General features: G+C 45.4%; 1 protein-coding gene across 4 annotated transcripts in view; it reads right to left on the reverse strand.

The window, feature by feature from the left end:
• The window catches only part of HTR2A (5-hydroxytryptamine receptor 2A), a 60,793-nt gene extending 48,029 nt beyond the window's left edge, over nt 1-12,764 (reverse strand). Inside the window, exons 1-2 of one of the 4 annotated variants that reach the window (XM_077855694.1) lie at nt 11,397-12,764; nt 7,521-7,721 (exon numbers count right to left, since the gene is read on the reverse strand). In XM_077855694.1, the coding sequence (XP_077711820.1) occupies nt 7,521-7,721; nt 11,397-11,808 (613 nt within the window). In that variant the 5' untranslated portion in view covers nt 11,809-12,764. Of the gene's footprint in view, nt 1-7,520; nt 7,722-9,979; nt 10,067-10,989 lie in introns of those variants that run through there. The other 3 variants (XM_077855695.1, XM_077855696.1, XM_077855697.1) reach the window with 3 other exon arrangements.
• Between the last annotated feature and the right edge of the window lie 9,683 nt (nt 12,765-22,447).

Genomic DNA, 22,447 nt, shown 5'->3' on the forward strand with positions numbered 1-22,447 from the left:
TTGTTCATAGACAAAAAAAAAATGCTCGAATTGTCCATTAAAAAAATAAAACTACACTGAGCTATTATTTTCACGGTCCCCCAAAGTTTCTTGATAAATCTGTACTAAGAAGGTAAATTTCTGACCTGCCTAAAGGCAAGGGGTTGTACCTGGTGGCCTAAAGCTTTCATTCGAGGGTTTATGCGAAGCTGTCTATTGTGAGGACATCGGTTCTGAATTAATGAAACACAGCTGATCTTTATTCTATTAGAACAGTAATAGTAATGTAGAGCATAGTAGCTATGGAAACCTTGAGGGGGGAGGAAAAAAAACCATTCTATTTGGACCCATGATAGCTCAAAATTATTCCATGACCTGCAAATAGATTTCTGATTTGGGGTCTTTGCCATCATATGACAAAGTGAAAAATTGTCCTTTATCTAGCTAACCTGTACCTTTACCTGCTAAAGAGAGTCAGGGAATAAAGCATTTTCTCTTCTCACATGGTGTTGGCAACTCAATTGTTGCGAAGAAAGGGTTTGCTCATTTTATATGCCGTAGCAAAGCCACAGTCACCTCTGATCATGGGAATTGGGTTTCTGGAAGGATGATGAAATCCAGAGAATCCTAGGGTCATTCTTAATCTAATGCGTCAATCTTTTCTGTCATCAGTTCTTCACTGAAAGCTCACAAATAGCAAGTGCAATTGATTTGTAATTGCGTTCATTTTCCTCAGAATTGGATGAAAGCCTTGGCAACAGTAAAATGACCAAGCTGGTAGCAGTAAGCAGGGGGTACGCAGCGGCAAACCTCAAATACCAAGTGCAGGAAAACTTGAGTCATCTAGGCTGTGGTTCCCAAGGTTGCCATTTGTTAGATCCTAGCAAACTTGGAGGGTCAGCCAGCTTCTCCATGAAGCCTTCCCTCCCACGGCACAGATGTTATGATGATTAAGAATGAAACATTGACAGTATTCATGACAAAACTATACAGAAGGTTACAGGGAAAAAGCAACCATCCTGCTGTTTTTTTTTTTTTCTTCTTCCTAATTTCCCCTTCTTGACAAATGTAAAGTCCTCAGATTCTTCCTGCTAATAAGATTTCTATAAATCATTCCTATTTAACCAGACTAGGCTCAGATCATCCATACCTCCCTGAAACCTTGCATTTTACACTTACGGTCATGGATGTTTTTCCAGTCAAATATCCAATAACTCTATCTCAATATTCTTAAGAGCTGTGAAATGCTGTGTAAATAGGATAAAGCCAGTACAGCAAACCATAATCCAACCTTCTTACTTTTCTGCTAATTTCTGAGATGACTGCATTAAAGGTCCTTACATGTACTTTTGTTTTTCTGTAGGAAAGACAGTGTGAAGTACGATTGGTAGGTCAAATGATAACAACTTTGGCTAGATTGTCCAAGGACAATTTACATTCACACAAGTAGGATATAGCATACACAGGGTATCACTCTGGGTGTTTCCACTTACTTTAATTTTGCCTAATTAGGTAAACAATGGTAATACATCGTCTTACATTTTCATGACTGTTGAAGAAACTAAGCATTCTCCAATCTATCTGTTGTCCACTTTTCCGTATATTGTCCATTTCATGTTTCTGTTCATATTCATATTTCTTTCCCTATTGGGTTGTCTTTTTGTGGATTGGAATACAGGTCCTCTTTGTAGGTTAGGAATATCCCTTGGTCTGTTCATGCACTGAAATTTTTCTTTTGATTTTGCTTCTATTTTTAGTCATAAAATTCTTTCTTATGTAGTCAGCAATGTCTTTATAGTTTGTCCATTTCTTTGATTTACTTAAAAAGCTATTGTATTACTAAGTTATCTTAAAATTACACAGAAGTCTAAATTGAGACTCAGGGTGAATGAGGAAATAAAACAGCCTCGTTGGATTATTTATGATCTTTTAAGAGAGATATCAGTGCAATGATTTGGGATGGAACTGCAATAATGAACAGAAAAGCCAAATAATTCAAACTTATTAGCATGGGGTGAAGGGAAGGATGATCTTATACAAGTCAGTAAACACATGAAATAAGGAAAATGAACTGTTACAGAGAAAATCCTTGAAGTAGAAGATGGGAAGAATAAAAGTGATTTTTGTCAATCATGACAGTGATATAGACAGGCTGAATTTCTTTCTCAAAAGGCAGAGGTAGGAAGATTGTGTTTTAAAAATGTAAAAATAGGGGATCCCTGGGTGGCTCAGCGGTTTGGCGCCTGCCTTTGGCCCAAGGCGCGATCCTGGAGTCCCGGGATCGAGTCCCGCATCGGGCTCCCTGCATGGAGCCTGCTCCTGCCTGTGTCTCTGCCTCTCTCTCTCTCTCTCTCTCTGTCTATGACAAGTAAATAAATAAATCTTTAAAAAAAAATGTAAAAATATGAAAGGAACAAAGATGGGAGAAAAATGAGATGAGGAAAGATGCAATGAAGAATCTCAAATGAGGAAGAGGTCTGTAATACTAGTTTCTAATAAAGCAGAGCTCAAGGCCCAAAACCTTGTCTCCAAGATTTAGAAAGAACAAAATTTGGAGTTCTGGATACTTAGCCAGGATTTCAGGAATTAAGATTCTCGAGTGAAGGGAAGAGAGAAAGAAGGTATTAGACTATTTCCCAGTTAGTCATCTATCAGTCTGTTAGAGGGATAGACTGAAAGTCTGAGTAGCTGAAGAGTTAGTAGCAGTCTCGTAGTGCTGAGAACACCTCAGGCTTTCATCTGAGGTCATGAAGGAATATACCCTAGGTGTAAGGATAAACTAAACACCAGTGTTTATGAAAAGTCAGCCTTAAATAAACTCCATCCTTGATTGGATTAAGGGCACTTATTGTAACTGCCTGTTAACGCTAAAGCACCTCTTTCTGAGCAAGAATATTCACATTTTTTTAAACAGTGTCCAATATTCAATAAAAAAATACAAGGGATACTAATAGCCAAAATGAAAAAGACCCCAGAAAATAGAATATCCCAGGTGATTAACTATCTAGACACCTGTGATTAACATTTAAGAAAACAGGTGAAAACATGGAGAATCATTCCAGAGAACTAAATACAATCAAATGGGCATTTTAAAACTGGAAATACAGTGACTTAGGGCTATAATACATTTGTTGAGCAGCAAATTATAAGTAGGTGGGGTGAGGATGATTAATCCAGAAGAAAAAGGAATAAAACTACTTGGATGGACTAAAGGCTTAAAGATGAAAAAATGTAGAAAAGTTGTTTGAGGCATAACCATGGGTAAGATTTCTCCCATCTGTGAAACTGGAGTCCAAGAAACGTGTCAGTGAGAGAGAAGGTGGAAGAAGTAACACTGGAAAAAATAATGGCCAAGAATGTTGCTAAATTAACCAAAAGCATTGAATAACAAAGGATGGATATAAACACCATGCAGGGCAAAACCAAAGCTAAAGCACATTTATGCACATCACATTAAAGTTGCTAAGATACAAAGAAGAAATCCTAAAGCAGCAGAGGGTGGCAAGAGATGGTGATTTCTAAGGGACACTGGTAGGTCTGACAGCTGAGTTCTCACAATCAAACAAAATTCTATAAGCTAGAACTTTGGAATAACACTTCTAAATTGTTGGAGAAGGGGAATCCCTGGGTGGCTCAGAGGTTTAGCGCCTGTCTTTGCCCCAGGGCGTGATCCTGGAGTCCCGGATCGAGTCCCACATCAGGCTCCCTGCATGGAGCCTGCTTCTCCCTCTGCCTGTCTCTGCTTCTCTCTCTCTCTCTCTCTGGGTGTCTTTCATGAATAAATAAATAAAATCTTAAAAAAAAAATAGTTGGAGAAGTAGAAACCTTGAATTGTGTATTAAGCAAAAATTTGCTTAAAATGAAGGCAAAAATAAAGATGTTTAGAACAGCAAACTGAAAGAAAACTACCTGGTTATTCTAAAATTCTTTAGAAGTAAGGAGTATTGAACTCAGGCAGAATCATGGAAATGACAAAAGCAACGAAAGGCAACAGAAAGGGTCAATAGGTGGGAAATAGTGACTAGAACTCTTAGGTCCTACAGGTTTTAGAAGGGTACTTAAAATTAGACAATAGGAAAAAACACGAAAGACATGGTAAATGAAGTTAAAATAGTCTACAGTTTTCCATTGTCTAAGAAATGTTAAAAGTAATTCGTGTTAGACTAAGTAAAAAAAAAAATCACTATGAGAATTTATTTATTTATTTTGTAAACAATGTTTCTTCTTTTTTTTTTTTAATTTAATTAATTTTATGATAGTCACAGAGAGAGAGAGAGAGAGGCAGAGACACAGGCAGAGGGAGAAGCAGGCTCCATGCACCGGGAGCCCGATGTGGGATTCGATCCTGGGTCTCCAGGATCGCGCCCTAGGCCAAAGGCAGGCGCCAAACCGCTGCGCCACCCAGGGATCCCACTATGAGAATTTAAAAGAATGGATAACAAGCTTATAAAGGAGACCAATGAATTCTTGATCAGACCACAGAAAGGCAAGGATAGAAACTAGAATATAGAATAAATGGGACAATAGAAAGAATAATAGAATTTATAAACCCGAATACTATGTACCTGGGCTCCATTAAATATAAATGGAGTAAAAAATTTCCAATTAAAAGATAAAGATTGGATTAAAAAACTTGCACTGTTTATAAGCAATATACTTTAAATATTAAATCAGAAAGAAATGACAGTAATAAGATAGAATAAGATATATTCAGAGAATGATAACCCAAAGCATAGCTCTACTAATATCAGATGAAGTAGATATTAAGGCAAGAAGAATTACATTTAATAATGACGAATCAATATAAAAGATAATTTCAACTTTGTACGTAGCTAATAACCCAAGATAAGCTAAAAGATGCAAATAGCAACTGAAGAAAGCCTAGAGTTATAATTAAAGATAATATTTGAAAAGGTACCAGGAGGACAGAGACTTAGAACTATGTTCTACATAACCTTTAAAAGAACATTCCTACTTAAATATTTGTAGACCACAGTGGGGAAAAAAAACCAGTAATGACCCAAATTTATTTACTATAGCTAGGAAAAGAAACCTTGTAAGAATAATAACCCAACTAACAAAGTAATCCCAAACCAATTTAATTTATGAATATATTTCAGGAAGGCAAGGTCTGTTCAAATTCAAATCTATCAAGAAAACGAAGAGTTTCTCCTGTCTATTGATATATCAATAGATGGTATAAAGACTGTACACATTGGTAGAAGAACATGATAGATTGTATACGCAAAATTCCATCTGGACTAAGTATCTAAACATAAAACAGAAATGGAAACACTAGAGGAAAATTCAGAATATTTGGACTAAGCACCTTCCGGTTCTTGGTAGAAATTTTTTTTTTTTGAACCTTTCCCAATGGCCATCTCTTCAGTCTCATATCTCAGACTCGTGGTTATAGAGCCTGTGTAACCTCAGCTTTTTTGTTTCCTTATCTGCCTTCTTCCACCACATCACTGGAGGCCTCCAAACGTATATCCTACTCCTCTTAGTATAGTCAGTGCTAAGCACCACAGTAGCTGTTGATGGTGATGACTGCTCCTGCTAGCCCCCCCACATCCATGCCGGCCTGCCTGTCTCCTGGAGTGATAGCTGAGTGGAGCGATGCCACCCTGTGCAGCTTATCTGCAGTTTCTTTTCTGTAAGGCGCCTTAGACCCTGTAGGTTGGTAGTCTTGGCTCAGAAACAGCTTTTACTAGTAGCACTATTGAGCTTGACCCTAAGATGGAGCAACCGGTGTCAGTAGGGCAGAAGGTAAAAGATGGGTGACTCTCCCACGGTCTGTCTCACCAACAGGAGAGCGTAAAAGGGTAAAACTAGAAGAAACCTGACAATGGCATGGTTTGCTTCATTTGCATGATTGCCCACCTTTGCTAAACACATGTGTTGAGGTGGTCCTTACTGCTGGTTGCACCTTGGTCACCTTACCATGGACCAACTAAATCATAATGCTCCCCAAGGATTCTTTGGTGTGGCTGGGATTGAGAGCCACTAGTGCTTCATTCTCTCGCTCCTACTAGAATGAGCCCAAGATTGCCCAGGCCCAGAAACCGTGTGTGTGTGTGTGTGTGTGTGTGTGTGTGTGTGTATAGCAGAGATGGTTTCCTAAAGTAGGCGGTCAGTCAACAGTAAGAACTTGGTGCCGGAGGTTTGGGGTCCTGGCCCTGCCACTGGTTGGAGAGCTGATCCGTAAGCTGCAAGACCTCTCTATGCTTTGGTTCTCTAACCGATCAAATAAGCATAAGGTCTTCCAACCACTAGCATTTCTGTCATAAAATGAGCACTGTCCTATTTCCAAGCTGTGGGGTCTTGAGGAGATCATTTCACTGGCCGGACCCCATTTCACTTGTTGCTCATTCATAAAAATTACTTGGGTTATTGGGCAACCTGGGTGGCTCAGGGGTTTAGCGCCTCCTTCACCCCAGGGTGTGATCCTCGAGACCCGGGATCAAGTCCCACGTCAGGCTCCCTGCATGGAGCCTGCTTCTCCCTCTGCCTGTGTCTCTGCCTCTCTCTCTGTGTCTCTCATGAGTAAATAAATAAAATCTTTAAAAAAAATGGAGCTACGGACTCCACAGAGGACCTCTTCAGCAGCAAGGCAAACAACAGGAACTGAAACACACCAAATGTCCTAGTGTGTCTGTTGTTAACTGGATTTTTATTACAAAGCTGGGGGTGGACTCCGTTTTTGGTGTCAACTCCTGCGATCTGTCATGTCAGTAGATGCTGGTATCTCTGTGGTCATAAGCAGGTGCAGTGTTCTTGGCCAAAAAGCTTTGCAGCTTGAGAAGAAACCCCAGGGAACTTTTGGTTATAAACCAAGCCTCCGGAGGTGACAGGTGCCATTGTCTTAGCTACCTGGGAGCTGTCCCTTTGGCTTCCATGACCTGGGCTTTCCTGCTTGTTGGGTGACAAGCAATATTGACAGAAGGTCAATCCTGGTGAGAGGTGGATGTGTACTCAGTAAGTGAAGTGTGCTGGAAGCTTCTGGGGTGTGGTGACATAACAGGAGGAGGTACTGGGCAGGCAGAAATGCCTGTGGGGCCTTGCCCCTCCGTCCTCACCTTCTCCCTCTGCGTCACGGCACCTGGTACCTTCTCTGGCCTCCAGAAGCTGTGTATCCTCCAGCATGAGGATCTGCTGTTTTGAATTGACAACCAGTCCAGTGATGATAAACGAGGAGGTCTCTGGGGGAGCTCAGGGGTTAGAGTAGTGAATCTGAAGGTGTGAGATGGGGGTGCAGAGCATTTGGAAGTGGCCACAGCACAGACAGTCCCCAGGTTGGCTCTGTAGGTGTACCTGTTCTTAACTGTGCAGCCTTACATTGCGGGCCAGGGACCTTCATAGACTTTTTCTTCCTACAGCAAATCTGGTAATTGCCACAGTACAACCTACCTTGCGGCAATGACCACAAAACCCCCATAGTCACCGTGTCAGGTTTTAGTGCCACAAAACAGAACGAGTCTCTTTGGAAGGCGCGAATGGTCATTCCCCCCGCCCCCCGTTGCAGTTCTGTCCCCACTTACCCACTGATATGGTCCAGACAGCGATGATCTTCAGAAATGCCTTAGTTCTGGAGTTGAATCGGCTATGGTGGATGGGGTTCTGGATGGCAACGTAGCGGTCTAGCGAGATGGCGCACAGGTGCATGATGGAGGCCGTGGAGAAGAGCACGTCCAGGTAGATCCACACGGCGCACAGTTTGCTAGGCAGAGGCCACCGGTAACCTGTGATGCGGAAGGTTAGCGTCAGTGAGGGACCTGGGGCGGCCCACGGTGTGCGGAAACCACCCTGCCAGGAGGGTTTCCATGGAGGGGGGAGGCGCAAGTGGTGGCAAAGGACAACACGAGACTCTTCAATATTTTAAAGAGCCTAAAACAATTGTACCTAAGTATGGTAAGATCACACTCGCTGAAGAACACAGGGTTTAAGAAATTTCTGGTGGCTGGAATGAAGCCAGTGTGTTGTGCTAAATACAAATTGGGCTGTCTGCGGGATTTCTCTTCCTGTGTCCCGTAGCATCTACCTTTTCTCTTTGTTTTTAATGAGTTAGAAGTCCCGCTGTCTTTTGAGCCCCTCTATTACAGTGCCTCTTGCAGGGCAGCGCCTGTACTCAATTCACATATTTGATGTACTTTGGGTTCCCTGGGGTTCAGCCCACCTCTTACTCATTAGAACTGCGCACACGGGGATGTCATTTGATGGTCTCTCAAATGCTGTTGATGTGAATAAATAAATGATTAAAAAGTCCAGATTGGGAATATTTTTATTTGGAAAAATAATTACATAAAGCTTTAGGTATTTAGCTCAGATTTCGGTGTATGTGTGTGTGTGTATGTGTGTGGGTGAAACCCACGCAGAAAAGTATGGTGCTCTTGTCGTCATAAGTGTTCAAGAGCAGTGGTTCTCAAACTTTAGCAAATCTGAGTGTCCTAGACAGGGTCTTAAAATGGTGCTGCTGGAAAATAATAAAACAAAGTAGAATAAAATAAAATAAAATAAAATATATATAAAATAAAATGAAAAATAAAGTAAAATAAAATAAAATAAAATAAAGTAATATAAAAATAAAATAAAATAAAATAAAATAAAATGAAAAAACAAAATAAATAAAATAAAAATGACAAATACCCGCCATTTGCTTCGACGTGGAGGGAACTGGAGGGTATTATGCTGAGTGAAATAAGTCAATCGGAGAAGGACAAACATTATATGGTCTCATTCATTTGGGGAATATAAATAATAGTGAAAGGTAATGGGAAGGGAGAAGAAATGGGTAGAAAATATCAGAAAGGGAGACAGAACATGAGAGACTCCTAACTCTGGGAAACGAACTAGGGGTGGTGGAAGGGGAGGAGGGCGGGGGGTGGGGGTGACTGGGTGGCGGGCACTTAGGGGGATACTTGATGGGATGGGCACTGGGTGTTATTCTGTATGTTGGCAAATTGAACACCAATAAAAAAATAAATGTATTATTAAAAGAAAAAAAATAAAAATAAAATAAAAAATAAAATAAAATAAAAATAAAAATAAAATAAAAAATAAAGTAAAACAAAATAAAAAATAAAAAATAAATAAATAAATAAAATAAAATAAAAAATAAAATAAAATAAAGTAAAAGTAAAATAAAATAAAAATAAAATAAAAAAATAAAATAAAATAAAAAAATAAAATAAAAGTAAAATAAAATAAAAAATAAAATAAATGAAATAAAATAAAAAATAAAGTAAAAGTAAAATAAAATAAATAAAAATAAAATAAAATAAATAAAATAAAAAATAAAATAAAATAAAGTAAAAGTAAAAAAAAATAAAGTAAAAGTAAAATAAAAATAAAATAAAAAATAAAATAAAATACGAATAAAATAAAGTAAAAAAATGAAGTAAAATGAAATAATAAAATAAAATAAAATAAAATAAAATAATAAAATAGAATAGAATAGAATAAAATAAAATGGTGCTGCTGCCCCCCCCCCCCGGAGGTTGTGATTCTGGACTGTGCAGTGGGGCAGGAGAGAGTCATTTCTAACACGTTTGCGGGTGGGGCTGCTGGCCCGGGGGTAACACTCTGGAATCAGCGGGAGCGCTTTTCCTCCGGTGCTCAGGAGAGGGGCAGAGCTGGGCCCCAAGTATTCCAAAGCTCCCCGAGGATGCCAATACGCGAAGCACCACAGGAGGCGGGTGCACGATGCATATGCTACGTGCCCTGTCGTTGATGTAGAGGGGCACCAAGGGGTCCCACAAACCCAAAGTGTTTTGGTGGCCGCGCCAGCGAGCATGCTGCACCGAGCACCTGACACAGGGCAGGTCACAGAGCGTCGCCGTTTCTTTACACAAGCCCAGGCCCACGAGGCTGGACGACCCCTGCGTTTGCAGACCCATCTCCCGAGTGCCCCCAGCTAGGCTTAGGCTTGCATCCTGCACGCTGTCCTAGCTTAAGGCCCTTCTCTCTGATTATATTTGCACACCCACCCACACGCACAAACCTGAGCTGAAACGAGAGCCTCGCCGCCCTCGGTGAGCTCGCAGCGGAGGTCGGCCCTGGGGCTCAGGTCTGCGGGAGTCGGGCTGGGGTGGGTGGGGGGCGGTCCCGGGAGGGGGCGCGGCTCCCGCTGCCACTCGCCGCTTGCCGAGCGCCCGCCGCCAGGGGGCGCCGTTGCACCCCGAGCGGGCCTCGCCGCCTCTGCTCCTCACCTGCCCCGGGGTCGCGCCCCCCCGCCCCCCGCGGCCCGGCCCCCCATCCCCCCTGCAGCGGTCTAGGTGCCCTTCCGGGGCCCCTGGGAGCCAGGCCCCACTCCCGGGCTTTGCCTTGGACGCGGCGGTGAGGTCTAGGAGGCGTGTCTGGGAACCACAGGCGAATTTGATGAAATCATTCTGGGGTGACGGCTGAGCAGTGCAGCAGGGAGGGGGGGCTGGCCTTGCCTGGAGAGGTTTCCACCCCGTGCACCCGGCACCTGCTCCCCGTTGCCCCTCTCCTTCCCCCCTGCATCCCCCTCCTCCTCTCCGCTTGCTCGGGTGATGCATACACCTGTGTATTCTGAGCCCCCCAAGACCCAGCTCTTACAAAGCATTTCTAGCTCCGGGTGACGGCTACGGGCCTGTGTCAGCAGCCTAAATACATTTTTTCCCCTCCCTAAATGTTCTTTTTGAAAGAAATCCGGCTGTATTGCTCATAACTGGAAAAGAGCATGGCATTCTGCTCCCTGCTGAGGGGTCTGACTGTCCCCGGGCTGGTGGAGAGCGCAGGACTCATCAGTGCCTTCCTCACCGGTTTCCACCCTCCTCCCAAACACACTGCGGGGAGTTGATGGGAGATGGTTATTCTCCACGAGTTGAGGGGGTCATTCAAAGGCAAACTTCCAAATTAGCTACTGGGGGGTGAGGGGGGACAGCAGAAACCGGAATAATTCATTCACTCTAAGGCAGAGGGTGCATATCTTAGCATTAAACCCAACTGTGTCCCACTAGTGTTCCCAGGGACCTGGGAAGGTCTTACCCACTCCTTTAGAAGTGCTGAAAACTGTGTGTGACAAAGACACAACAACAACAACAACCACCTGTTCTGTCCTGAAGGCTGGAAGATCTGGGCATACACAGAGGCGGAAAGCAAGTGGCTTCAGGATGACAGATAAATTACTGCCGGACGACTCTGTCGGGGGCACTTAAAGTGACTACGTTACAGTGTCCTTGTCCCAAAGCACAACACTCTCCGGTGATAATAGGTTGTCTGAGCTTTTCGAACGTGCAAGCTCACTTTGAGATTGGAGTAGTGTGACAGGGGAGCCCCTGGTCTATAAATAAACCCTGGTGGTCAGCTGGGCCCCTGGGCCCGGCTCATCTGCTCGGAGCATGCACATGCTGCGTGTACCCGGCGGGTACAGCTGGGAGGCTGCTGCCACTCACCATATAGGATGGTTAGCATGGACACGGGCATGACAAGGAAACCCAGCAGCATATCAGCTATGGCAAGTGACATCAGGAAATAGTTGGTGGCGTTCTGCAGCTTTTTCTCTAGGGACACTGCCATGATGACGAGTATGTTTCCAGCAATGGTCAGAATAATCACGACCGCTGTCAACAGAGCCGACCAGTTTTTTTCCTGGAGATGAAGTAGGGAGAAGCATGGTGGCGAGAGACAGCCCTCGCAGGAAAGGTTGGTTCGGTTTTCTGCATCCACTGTCCAGTTAAATGCGTCCGAAGTGTTCGCGTCTCCAGCGTTCAGGTCGTTGCCGTAGAGCCTTGGGTCCCCGTTTGACGGCATTAAGGAGCTGGTGGTTGGGCTCAAAGGAGCATTATCCTCAAAGAGGACATCCATGTCTCAGCCGGAATCCGTAGCACACGAAGTCCAGAGAAAGTAACAAGTTAGAGCCTCGGCTGGCCACGCGTCTCCCCGTCCCCTGTCTCTGTCACGCGGAAGCGGGCGCACCTGCTGGGCTCCTGCGGTCGCCTCCTTTCTCCCATTGTCCCCCCGGGAGCTGAACTGCAGTGACTCTTTGGATCTCCTTCCTTCACAACGTTAGTGGAGTCTTGTTGGGTTTCACTTCTTTCCTTTTTTTTTTTTTTTTTTCCTTCAAAGCAAGGTCAAAAAAAGCAGACTGAACTTTTTAACACAGACGTTGCAGAGTTTCGAGCGTTCAGGGAGAACGCTGGGATCCCGGCCGGAAAAGAAAAGTTTTGTGGTTCCAGGCGTCCCATGGGCTCTGCCTCGGTCTGCCGGTGACGCTGGCCCCACTGGTTGGGCCTCCGCAGTCCGGGCACGGCTGCGCTCCCGGGCGGGGGGGCGGGGGGGCGGGGGCACCACCGGCTCCGGGACCCGCAGGTCCGGACACCCCGGGTCGCGGCAGGTGCTCGGGGCCGCCGTCCCCGCCTCGGGGCTCACCCGCCGCGGCCGCCGTCGGGAGCTGCGGCTCGCACCGTGCCCGGTGCGCAGGAGGAGAGCAGCAGTCGCGAGCAAACAGGGGCAGACAACTTCCCACGCGGGGGAATCCTCCTTGACATGGGGAACGTCTTGGCCGCGCGCCGTCTCGAGCCGGAGAGCAGGTGCGCTCGGAGATGCGACGCGGCGGGGCGCTTAGGTCCGTCCCCGGGGGCCGCACCTGAGCCCGGCTCCGCCGTCCCGCGGCTCGCGGCAGCTGCCCTGCTCCTGAGGCCGCCGCGCGGGCCCTGCTCCGCCCGCGTCACGCAGCATAATGGGGCGGTAATTGGATTTCTGTTTTGCTGACTTCAAAAACTGCATGCGCGAGTGGAGCCGCTTGCAGCCCTGCGCGGTCTGGGCGTGCGGGCTCCCGCCCCCGCCCCCGCCCCCGCCCCCGCCCGTGGGCTCGGCCCGGAGATCCCCACCTCCCCTCCCCGCCCCTGGGCTCGGCCGGGTCACCACTCCCCGCCTTCCCGTGGGCTCAGCCCGTGGCCTCCCTCCCCCGCTGGGTTCAACCCAGTGACCCCCGCAGGGCTCAGCCGGGCGCCCCCCCCCGCCCCCCCCAGGGCTCAGCCCGGCGCCCCCCTCCACTCCCGTGGGCTCAGCCCCGTGACCCCACCCCCCGGGCTCAGTTGGGCGCCCCCTCCCTCCTCCCGCCCCCCCCCCCCCCCCCCCGGGCTCAGCCGGGTGACCACTCCCCCCTCCCCCCCAGGGCTCAGCCCGGCGACCCCTCTCCGCCCCCCCCCAGTGGGCTCAGCCGGGCGCCCCCTCCTTCCCTCCCGTGGGCTCAGCCCCGTGACCCCCGCCCCCCCGGGCTCAGTTGGGCGCCCCCTCCCCCCCAGGGCTTAGCCGGGTGACCACTCCCCCCTCCCCGCCTGAGGGCTCAGTCCGGTACCACCCCCAGGGCTCGGCCCGGCGACCCCCCCCTCCGCCCACATGGGCTCAGCCCCGCGACCACTCCCCCCTACCTCCCCTCCCGTGGGCCCAACCCGGTACCCTCCCCCCAGGGCTCAGCCCGGCGCCCCCCCGCCCCCCTCCGCCCCCGTGGGCTCCCTTGGGGAGCCCCTCCCAGCACGCGGACGCGAGCCCAGCGCGGGACCCCGTGGCCGCGGGGGGGACTCCCCCTCGGTCCGCGGGTCAGACGGCGGGGGCGGCTCAGCCGGGGCGGCGGGCCCCGCGGGGGGCTGTGGTTTTCATTCCACGCCCCACCCCCACCCTTGTTTCTCTTTTCGGCTCCACGTTAACCCGGGGAAGTTTGTGGGTTTGTCTTTTTTCTAATGTGAGACGCTGGAGAGACGGCGTTTGACGCGGAGGCGGGGCAGGTGCGCGGGGGCGGGGGGGCGGCGGCGGCGGGGCTGGGCGCTCAGGCACCCGGGGCGCCCCCCTAAGTATCGGCACCAGGGCTGTTTGGTTTTTTTTTTTTTGGAAACTTATTAAAAGCATATACCGTGCAACGGACTAGTCTTCCCTGGAAGCGCTTGGCCTGAGGGCTCATTCATTCGGAGCCTCACACGTGGAGGAGAAGCTTCCCAGAGGATCTGAGCCCCCCCCCCCCCCCCCCCGCCGTGCTGGGGACCAGGAGCTGCGCCCGCGGGTGCAGGTGCAGACACCGGGCCTCCGGGTCTGTTCCGACCCCACTGAGGAGTGTCGCCCCCACGGCGGGGGTTCCTAGGTTCCAGCCCCACCTAGGGCTGCCCCAGATCTGCTCCCTGCGTGCTTCGCCGCGTCTCTGCACCAAGCTGGGCCCCGTCTCGGGTAACTCCTCTCCGCTCCCCTCTACATACCCAGCTGCCCACCTGGGGCCTCCGCATCCCCCCCCGCCCCCCCACCTGCCCGGGCCCTGGGGCATCTCTCCACCCCTCCCCTGGGTGGGTGCACTCAGCGTGGCTCCAGCCGCACCCCCTTCCTTCACCTGCGGGGGCCTAGTGTCCACTGCCACTTGCGTGCACTCGGGTTTCCCATCCTCTAGCCCAGGTCCCACCTGCCTTCTGGGCTGCAGCGCCTCCCTCCCGGGGGGTGGGGGGGTGGGGGGGAGGATCCGCCCCGTGCCCCTCCCCCCTTCCCTCCAGGTATGCCCTGGGAGCCCAGGCTCCTTAGTCTTGAAACCCAGCTCTGTAAGTCAAACAGTAGACCCTGGTCCTTAAGTCTTCCTGGAGCCTCTGTGTTCTCAAGGGCCGCCTGGGTGAGTCATTGAGCGCCTGCCTTTGGCCCAGGGCGTGACCCCGGGGTCCCGGGATCGAGTCCCACGTCGGGCTCCCTGCATGGAGCCTGCTCCTCCTTCTGCCTGTGTCTCTGCCTCTCTCTCTCTCTCTCTCTCTGTGTCTCTCATGAATAAATAAAATCTTAAAAAAAAAAAAAAACTCTGTGTTTTCACCTGTAAATGGGATAATAGGGGTACCTCCCTCAGGATGGTAGTCAAACTAAAATGAGGGCATTAAATATTTAACCCAACGTGCTTAACCCAACTAATGTTCTTCACGTTAGTGACGCTTCTACTAAGCCTCCTGTTTGGTATCCTTAAGACAAAAGCGACATCGCTCCCATCAACCTGTGCTTCCATTCCTTCAGCCTCTCCCTGGTAGGACCCAACTCCCGTCCTTGCTCCCACTTCCCCAGGCCTGGACTCCTGATTTCTTCTGCAAGCAGCCTACATGCAGACGAACTCGCGGGTTTTAAAGCATTTGGATTTGCAGTTGCCTGTGTCTGGAATGCTCTCACCCCCTCTTAGTATCCATCTGGCAATTCCTACTCGGTTGTCAGGCCTCAGTTCAGAAGGTAAGTCCCCTGAATCCCACTGCTGCCACTCACTACCTGGGTGACCTTGACTAAGCTGCTGAATCCCAGTGCCTTAATTTCCTTCTTTGTAAATAGGGAAAAATAATACCTAGCGCAGAGGATTGATTGAGAGTTAAAACATACCAGGTATTTGAGCATTAAAACCAAGGCTAATCAGGACCCCAGGGTGGCTCAGAAGTGGAGCACCTGCCTTTGGCTCAGGGCATGATCCTGGAGTACCGGGGTCGAGTCCCACGTTGGGCTCCTTGCATGGAGCCTGCTTCTCCCTCTGCCTGTGTCTCTCCCTCTCTGTCTGTGTCTCTCATGAATAAATAAATAAAATCTTAAAAAAAAAAAAAACCCCAAAAGAAAAACAAGGCTAATCATTGGTTTACAGTAATCAAGCTTTCCACCGCTCTCCTTCCTCGGGGAAGGCAGACTGTGGCACCGTCAGAAGCTTTCTGTTCTATCAAGTCTCAGCTTGCCTGTGGGTGAAGACCACGTTTGTCACACACGTAGTGCTTAGATCTGTTTGTTGAATGAAATGTGTGACTGATAATTTAGCTGTTCACACATATTTCCTTATTAGATGGTGAACTTCTTAGACATCTCTTTACCTCCAAGACCAAGCATGGTATCTCCTAATGGAAGGTCCTCAGTCAATGCATTCTGAAAGGATAAATGAGTTGATGGCCTTTATTAAAAAGCATGACCAGGGAGAGGCAAAGGATCTCTAATTCCTTTTTTGTTACTTTGTGCCATGGGATACTAATTTAACTATATTAGGCAAAGGGAGATGTGATTAAAAATATTTTCTTAGAAAATTAAGGCTTTTGGGGGTACCTGGGTGGCTCAGTGGTTGAGCATCTGCCTTCAGGCCATGACCCTGGGGCCCTGGGGCCTTGGGATTGAGTCCCACATCAGGCTCCCCACAGGGAGCCAGCTTCTCCCTCTGTCTGTGTCTCTCATGAATAAATAAATAAAGTCTTAAAAAAAAAAAAAGAAAACTAAAGCTTTTTGATAACTTTCATTTCATGAATTGCTGTGTTTCTTAGAGAAATCTGATGTTCTCAGGCTTCATGTTTTCATGGACAGCTAGGTTTCCTATCATGGCAAATCTACTAAATGAATTCCTCGGTGAGAGGCTTATACTGTGAAATAATTTTGTTAGCAGCCATTGGAGATTATTTGTGGAGTTTTATGAATACTTGTCCAAGACAAAGCAGTATGTTCAAAATCAGACCCCTGGCTATTACTCAAGCAGAGCCTATTAATAGCATGGGAGTTAGATTTGGTAGGAATGGTTTCTTAGACGTCAAACACCCTTGAATTTTGAAGAGGGGTGTACATTAGCTGCTGTAGTGAACACTGGTGTGTAGCTCAGCCCCCCCTTTAGGACCGAGATTCCTTTCTCCCCCCTGCTGTGGACGTGTTGGTGACTTATGGCTCTCTGCTGATTGTCACTGTGACAATTACCCTCAGCCAAAGAGGCCACCTTGCCCTTAGTCATGCCTCTCCTCTAGGCCAGCCAGCATACAACTGGTCCGGTTGTGAGGATGCAGAAGTTTGGCTTCCTTGCTTCAAGGCTGGACAATGCTGAAGGACCACCCTTCAGAGCTTCCATGGGATCTGCTGAGGCCTTTGCTGGGACTGCATTACAGTTAATCTCCTCTTTCTGCCTTGTCCTGCCTCCCTCGCTCCCCTGCAGGTATTGATCGAGAGCTCTCAGCAATCAATCTCCCACACACAAGTCTGTCGGAGTTGGCTTCCTGGGGAACCTAAGGCCTACATATTTAAACCTGTGTTTTAATGCTTCGGTGCCACTCCGGATGAGTTTAATGTCTAACGGAAAGCAAAACAAAAAAATTGTATGTTGATGAGTAGATTCTTCTCATACACTAGAAGTTCTTCGATAGACAGCTGGCTTGACTATTTAACTACTTTCATAAGGAATTTAAGGTCAACAACCCCAACAGGAAACTTATTTGGGGCAGAATTTGAGTACCTAACTGGACTTTATTTAGGGATATGTTTTGCAACCAGTTTATTCTGGGAAGTGTTTGCTAGAAGATGATTACTTAAATCAGGTATCCTTAAAAAAATTTTTTTTAATGGCTGTGGTGGTATTTGTAGCTCTTAATTTTTTTCCAGTTAAGTTAGTGGCTTATAGATATTAGTGTATGTGTGTGGGAAATTCCTTGAGCAAGTAAACTTGGAACATAATGCATCCTATAGCCTTCTCTTAGAGATCTACAGTGCATAGCAACATATTAAATGTAGTGAGAGATGGTGCAGTGACGAAATCTGTTTACCTTAACTTTCTCACTCCCCGTCGATGCCCCAGAACTCTGATTTCAGGACCCTTTTATTAATTTAATGCATGTAAAATGCAACCCAAATTAAGTTGTAAAGATCTTAAGTAAACAGTTCAAATTTTGACAACTATGCACCTGTATAACCATCTCCCAAATCAAGATACCCACCATTCCCATCACTTGTGAAAGTTCTCTCATGTTGATCTAAAACTGATTTAAGTGGATGCATGTAGGATAGACTCATTTTGGTTCTGGGTTCTTCTGCTCAACAGTATGTTTGTGAGATTTATCCATGTTGCAATGCATAGACTTCTGTAGATTATAGTTTGAAAAACTGTTACATGGCCTGGATATTTGGGAAATCCTTTATTTTCTCTTGTTCAAAGAAACACGGACTAGAGCCTTTTTAGGATCTTTTCAGGTTTCTTTTTCAAGACTGTGCAAACCTTTACCTCTGCTCAGTGGACTATATCTGATTTGATTTTGAGATGGCTGCACAGAATTCTTTAATTCCACGTTCGTTCTTAAGAATATGTCCCTGAAAAAAAAAAAAAAAAAAAAAAAAAAGAATATGTCCCTGAGATTTATGCTATCCAAATCTTACTAATAGTCTGAGAATGAGAACAAATTTTCACAGAAGATTTCCTGAATGATACATAACCCATTCCTTCCTTTGGATGTGCCAGTTCTCAAGTTTGGAACAAACCAAACTGCTTGATCACTGCATGCTTGGAAAAAAGCATTAAGGTCTTTTAATGCCTTTCTCTCATACCATTGACTTGATTCAAAAGCAGCAACTATTTGGAATTAGCTAATAACTCTTCCCTATCTTTGAAATCTTCTCACAAGGGCATTTAGTTTAACAATACTCATAAAAATAACAGATAACCTTTGAGTGCTATGTCAGGCACTGTTGTACTGTTGAGTATAGCATTGAAGATAAGGTTCCTGTCTTAATTCCTATACTTAAGTAGTTGGTGGAGCAAGTAGGAGTATAGGGGTGTAGGGAAAAGGTATGAACTTGGCGATCAACAGCATGTTGGTCATGCATACAGTATGAAACTGGGTGAGATCATCTAGGGGGATTGAGTGGAAATAGAGAAAGGAAAAGAGGTTTGGGAATGGGCTCTGGATTACTCCAGTTTTTTGAGGTTGGGGAAGTCCAGAGGAAACTACTCAAGCAGAATGAGAAGGAGCAGCCAGTGAGTAAAGAGGGGCACAGAGTGGGATCCCAGAAGTCAAGTAGAGAAAAGACAGTGAAGGAAGGTGAGTACTGAACAGTCTAGTGCTCCTGATTAGCTGAGGATGAGAAATAAGAAATGACCATCATGTTTGTCGGTATGGAAGCTTTTGGCTTTGATTGGAACTGTTTGGAGCAGTTGCGATAAGAGCCCAACTGCATAGATACCAGTTCTTCCTCTCTATTTTTTCCTTTTAAGTAGTATAGACAGTATATTCTTGGAAAATAAAAATGGAGTTGTAATTGATGGGCTAAGAGGCAAAGAGAATTTTTTTTTTCAAGATAGGATACATTTTTGTGGTGATGGGAATGATCCAGAAGAAAGGGATGCAATAGAAGGAGGAGATAATTATTGGAATGACCGTGATTTGGAGAGAAGGAATAGATTTTAAAGGTTTGAAAGAGGTAGAAGATTGAACAAAAAATTCCTTTGAGAAATGTAAGACATCTGGTCTTACATCTAGAGCCCAACAGAAGAAAGTGTTTTCAAGAAAAAACCTAAGAAGCCTAATAGCATTGGGTTGTCCATTAAGATGAAAGTATACATGAGTCCATTAGATTTAGGAACATGGGTTTGGTGGTGACCCTAAAAGCAGTTTCACTGAAAATCTTAAAATATACAAGAGCAACATGGGGTATTGGGGGTGGGGAGGAACTTCTGAGAGTGGGAAGTGGAAGGACAGGATGTGGGCATGTGAGAAAAACAAGTGTCAAAGATGACTCGGGTTTCAGATCTGAGCAACTGGGATGATGGAGTTGTCTTTAACTGAAGTGGGGAAGGCTTTGGGAGGTACATGTTTTGGATAAATGTCAGATCAGTTTTGGGCATGTTAAACTGGAGATAGAACAGATAACTATGTCTTATAACACAGTTGAATATAAGGATCTGGAGGAGAATGGGGAGGTCCAGGCTGCAGATATAAATTAGGATATTGTGAGTATATAGATGGTATTGAAAATCATGAAATATTTAAGAAATCTCATCCCATCTAAGGAGAGTAAGAAGCAGCCCAAGAACTGAATCCAGAGCTACCTCAACATTTCAAAGTAAGGGAAGTGAGGAAGAACCTGCAAAGAACACTGGGGAGGGGATGATGAGGAAGGAGAAAAAGCAGAGAATGTGGTGTCTTGGGAGCCAAAAAAATAAAACATTTACAAAATTTTATTTACATCAGAGTATAACATACAGTGTACAACATAAGGATTTAAGAATTCTATGTTACCTAGTGCTCATCCTGGTAAGTGTGCTCTTAATCTCCTTTATCTGTTTCACCCAGCCCTACCCCCTACCCATTTCCCCTCTGGTAACCACCAGTTTGTTCGTTGTATTTAACGGTCTTTTTGTCTTTTTGTTTTTGTTTCTGAGGTTCCACATATGAGTGAAGTCCTATGGTATTTGTTTTTCTTGATCTGACTTACTTCACTTACCATTATACCCTTTAGGTCCATCCATGTTGAAAATGCAAGATCTCATTGTTTTATGGCTGAGTGATATTCCTTTGTATGTGTATGTAACACTATCCATTCAACTATTGTTAGACACTTGAGTTGCTTCCACTTGTTGGCTATTCTTACTAATGCTACAATAAATATAGGGGTACACAGATCTTCTCAAACTAGTGTCTGCATTTTTTGGGGGTAGATATCCAGTAGTGGGAATTACTGGATCATACGGTATTCCTATTTTTAATTTCTTGAGGAACCCCCATACTGTTTTCCAGAGTGGCTGTACGAAGCTGCATTCCTACCAGCAGTGCATGAGTGCTCCTTTTTCTAAACATCCTCACCAACACTTGTTACTTCTTGTCTTTTGGATACTAAGTCATTCTGACAGGTGTGAGCTGATATCTCGTTGTTTGAATGTACATTTCCCTGATGACAAGTGATGTTGACCATCTTTTCATGTGTCTGTTGGCCGTCTGTATCTCTTCGGTAAAAGGTCTGTTCAGGTACTCTGCCCAGCTTTTAATTGGATTATTTGTCTTTTTGGTGTTGGGTTGTAGGAGTTCTTGGTATACTTAGGTGTTAACTCCTTATCACATATGTCATTTGTCAATATATTCCATTCACTATGTTACTCTTAGTTTGTTGATATTTTTCTTTACTGTACAAAAGCTTTCAATTTTGGTGTAGTCCCAATAGTTGATTTTTGCTTTTATTTCCCTTGTCTTAGGAGACACTTAGAAAAATGTTTCTGTGGTTGGTGTCCAAGGGATTATTGCCTGTTTTTTTCAAGAAGCTGTATGGTTTCAGGTCTTTAATCCATTTTGAGTTTATTTTTGTGTATGGTGTAAGAAACTGGTTGCATCTTATTCTTATGCATGTTAGCTGTCCAGGGTCCCCAGTATCATTTATTGAAGAGACTGTTTTTTCCCCACTTGCCTCCTTTGTCTTAATTAATCAAATAAGCACAGGTTTACTTCTGGGTTCTCTATTCTGTTCTATTGATCCATATGTCTGTTTTTTTGTGCCAGTACCAAAGTGTTTTTATTACTAAAGCTTTGTAATATGGCTTGAAATCTGCAATTGTGATACCTCCAGCTTTCTTTCTTTTTTTTTTTTAAGATTTTATTTATTTAGTAATGAGAGAGAGAGAGAGAGAGAGAGAGGCAGAGACACAGGCAGAGACAGAAGGCGGCTCCATGTAGGGAGCCCGACGTGGGACTCGATCCTGGGACTCCAGGATCACGCCCTGGGCCAAAGGCAGGTGCTAAACTGCTGAGCCACCCAGGGATCCCAACTTCCAGCTTTCTTAAGATTGCTTGGCTAGTTGGGGTCTTTTGTGGTTCCATACAAGCTTTAGTACTCTAGTTCTGTGAAAAATGCTGTTGGAATCGCATTGAATCTGTAGATTGCTTTGGGTAGTATGGACATTTTAATAGTGTTCTTCTAATCCATGTGCATAGAATATCTTTCCGTTTGTGTCTTCAATTTATCAGTGGTTTGGTTTTCAGAGTATAGGTCATGCACCTCTTTGGTCAAGCTTATTCCAAGGTATAATTGTAGATGGACTTGTTTTCTTAAGATAGCAAATGAACAACTGTGAAACTTTTAAGAATCATAGACTTAAAGTATTTCCTTATCTGGAAAATTACTCACAAGTTAATGTTCAATTAGAGTAGAATAGAAAGACCCCTTGGAATATTATCTTACCTTTAGGAACCTGTATGTCTTTTTCAAACTGAAAGGAAACAGATTAAAATGATCACAACAATCTGGGCAAAAGAGTTATGGTCATTTTGGGTTTTATAAGTTTTCTGAGCCGTGTACATGTGAAGGTCTTAACATGATAATTACTTATCACTTGATTAAAGGTCATAGGAAAAGAGCCAGGGATGATCTTATAGTCTTATGATGATTGGGATTCACTGGCTTGAAGGTGAGATTAAAAAAAAAAATAGCTTGTTCCTTTAAGGCATAGCAGTTGTAGTATTCAAGATTTTAACGGTAGGTGGCATACATGTAAGTCAAAGAAGCATCGAAAGAAGAGTCACATGTAATTAATAAGTCCAATAATAGAACTGGTACTTCAGGCATGGCAAGATCTAGGGGCTAAAAAGATTTAGACTGTATTTCTATCTCAAGAATTAGCTCTCCTTTGGGCTGACTTGGTTTTCTTTTCACTGCACACAACTTCCTTCACATAGCTGGGAAAGATGGCTGTTGATGGTGTCATTTTTTTCCATAATTGAAACTTGTGAAAAAGGAT

Source organism: Canis aureus, chromosome 17 (genome assembly GCF_053574225.1).
Source record: "Canis aureus isolate CA01 chromosome 17, VMU_Caureus_v.1.0, whole genome shotgun sequence".
NCBI lineage: Eukaryota > Metazoa > Chordata > Mammalia > Carnivora > Canidae > Canis > Canis aureus.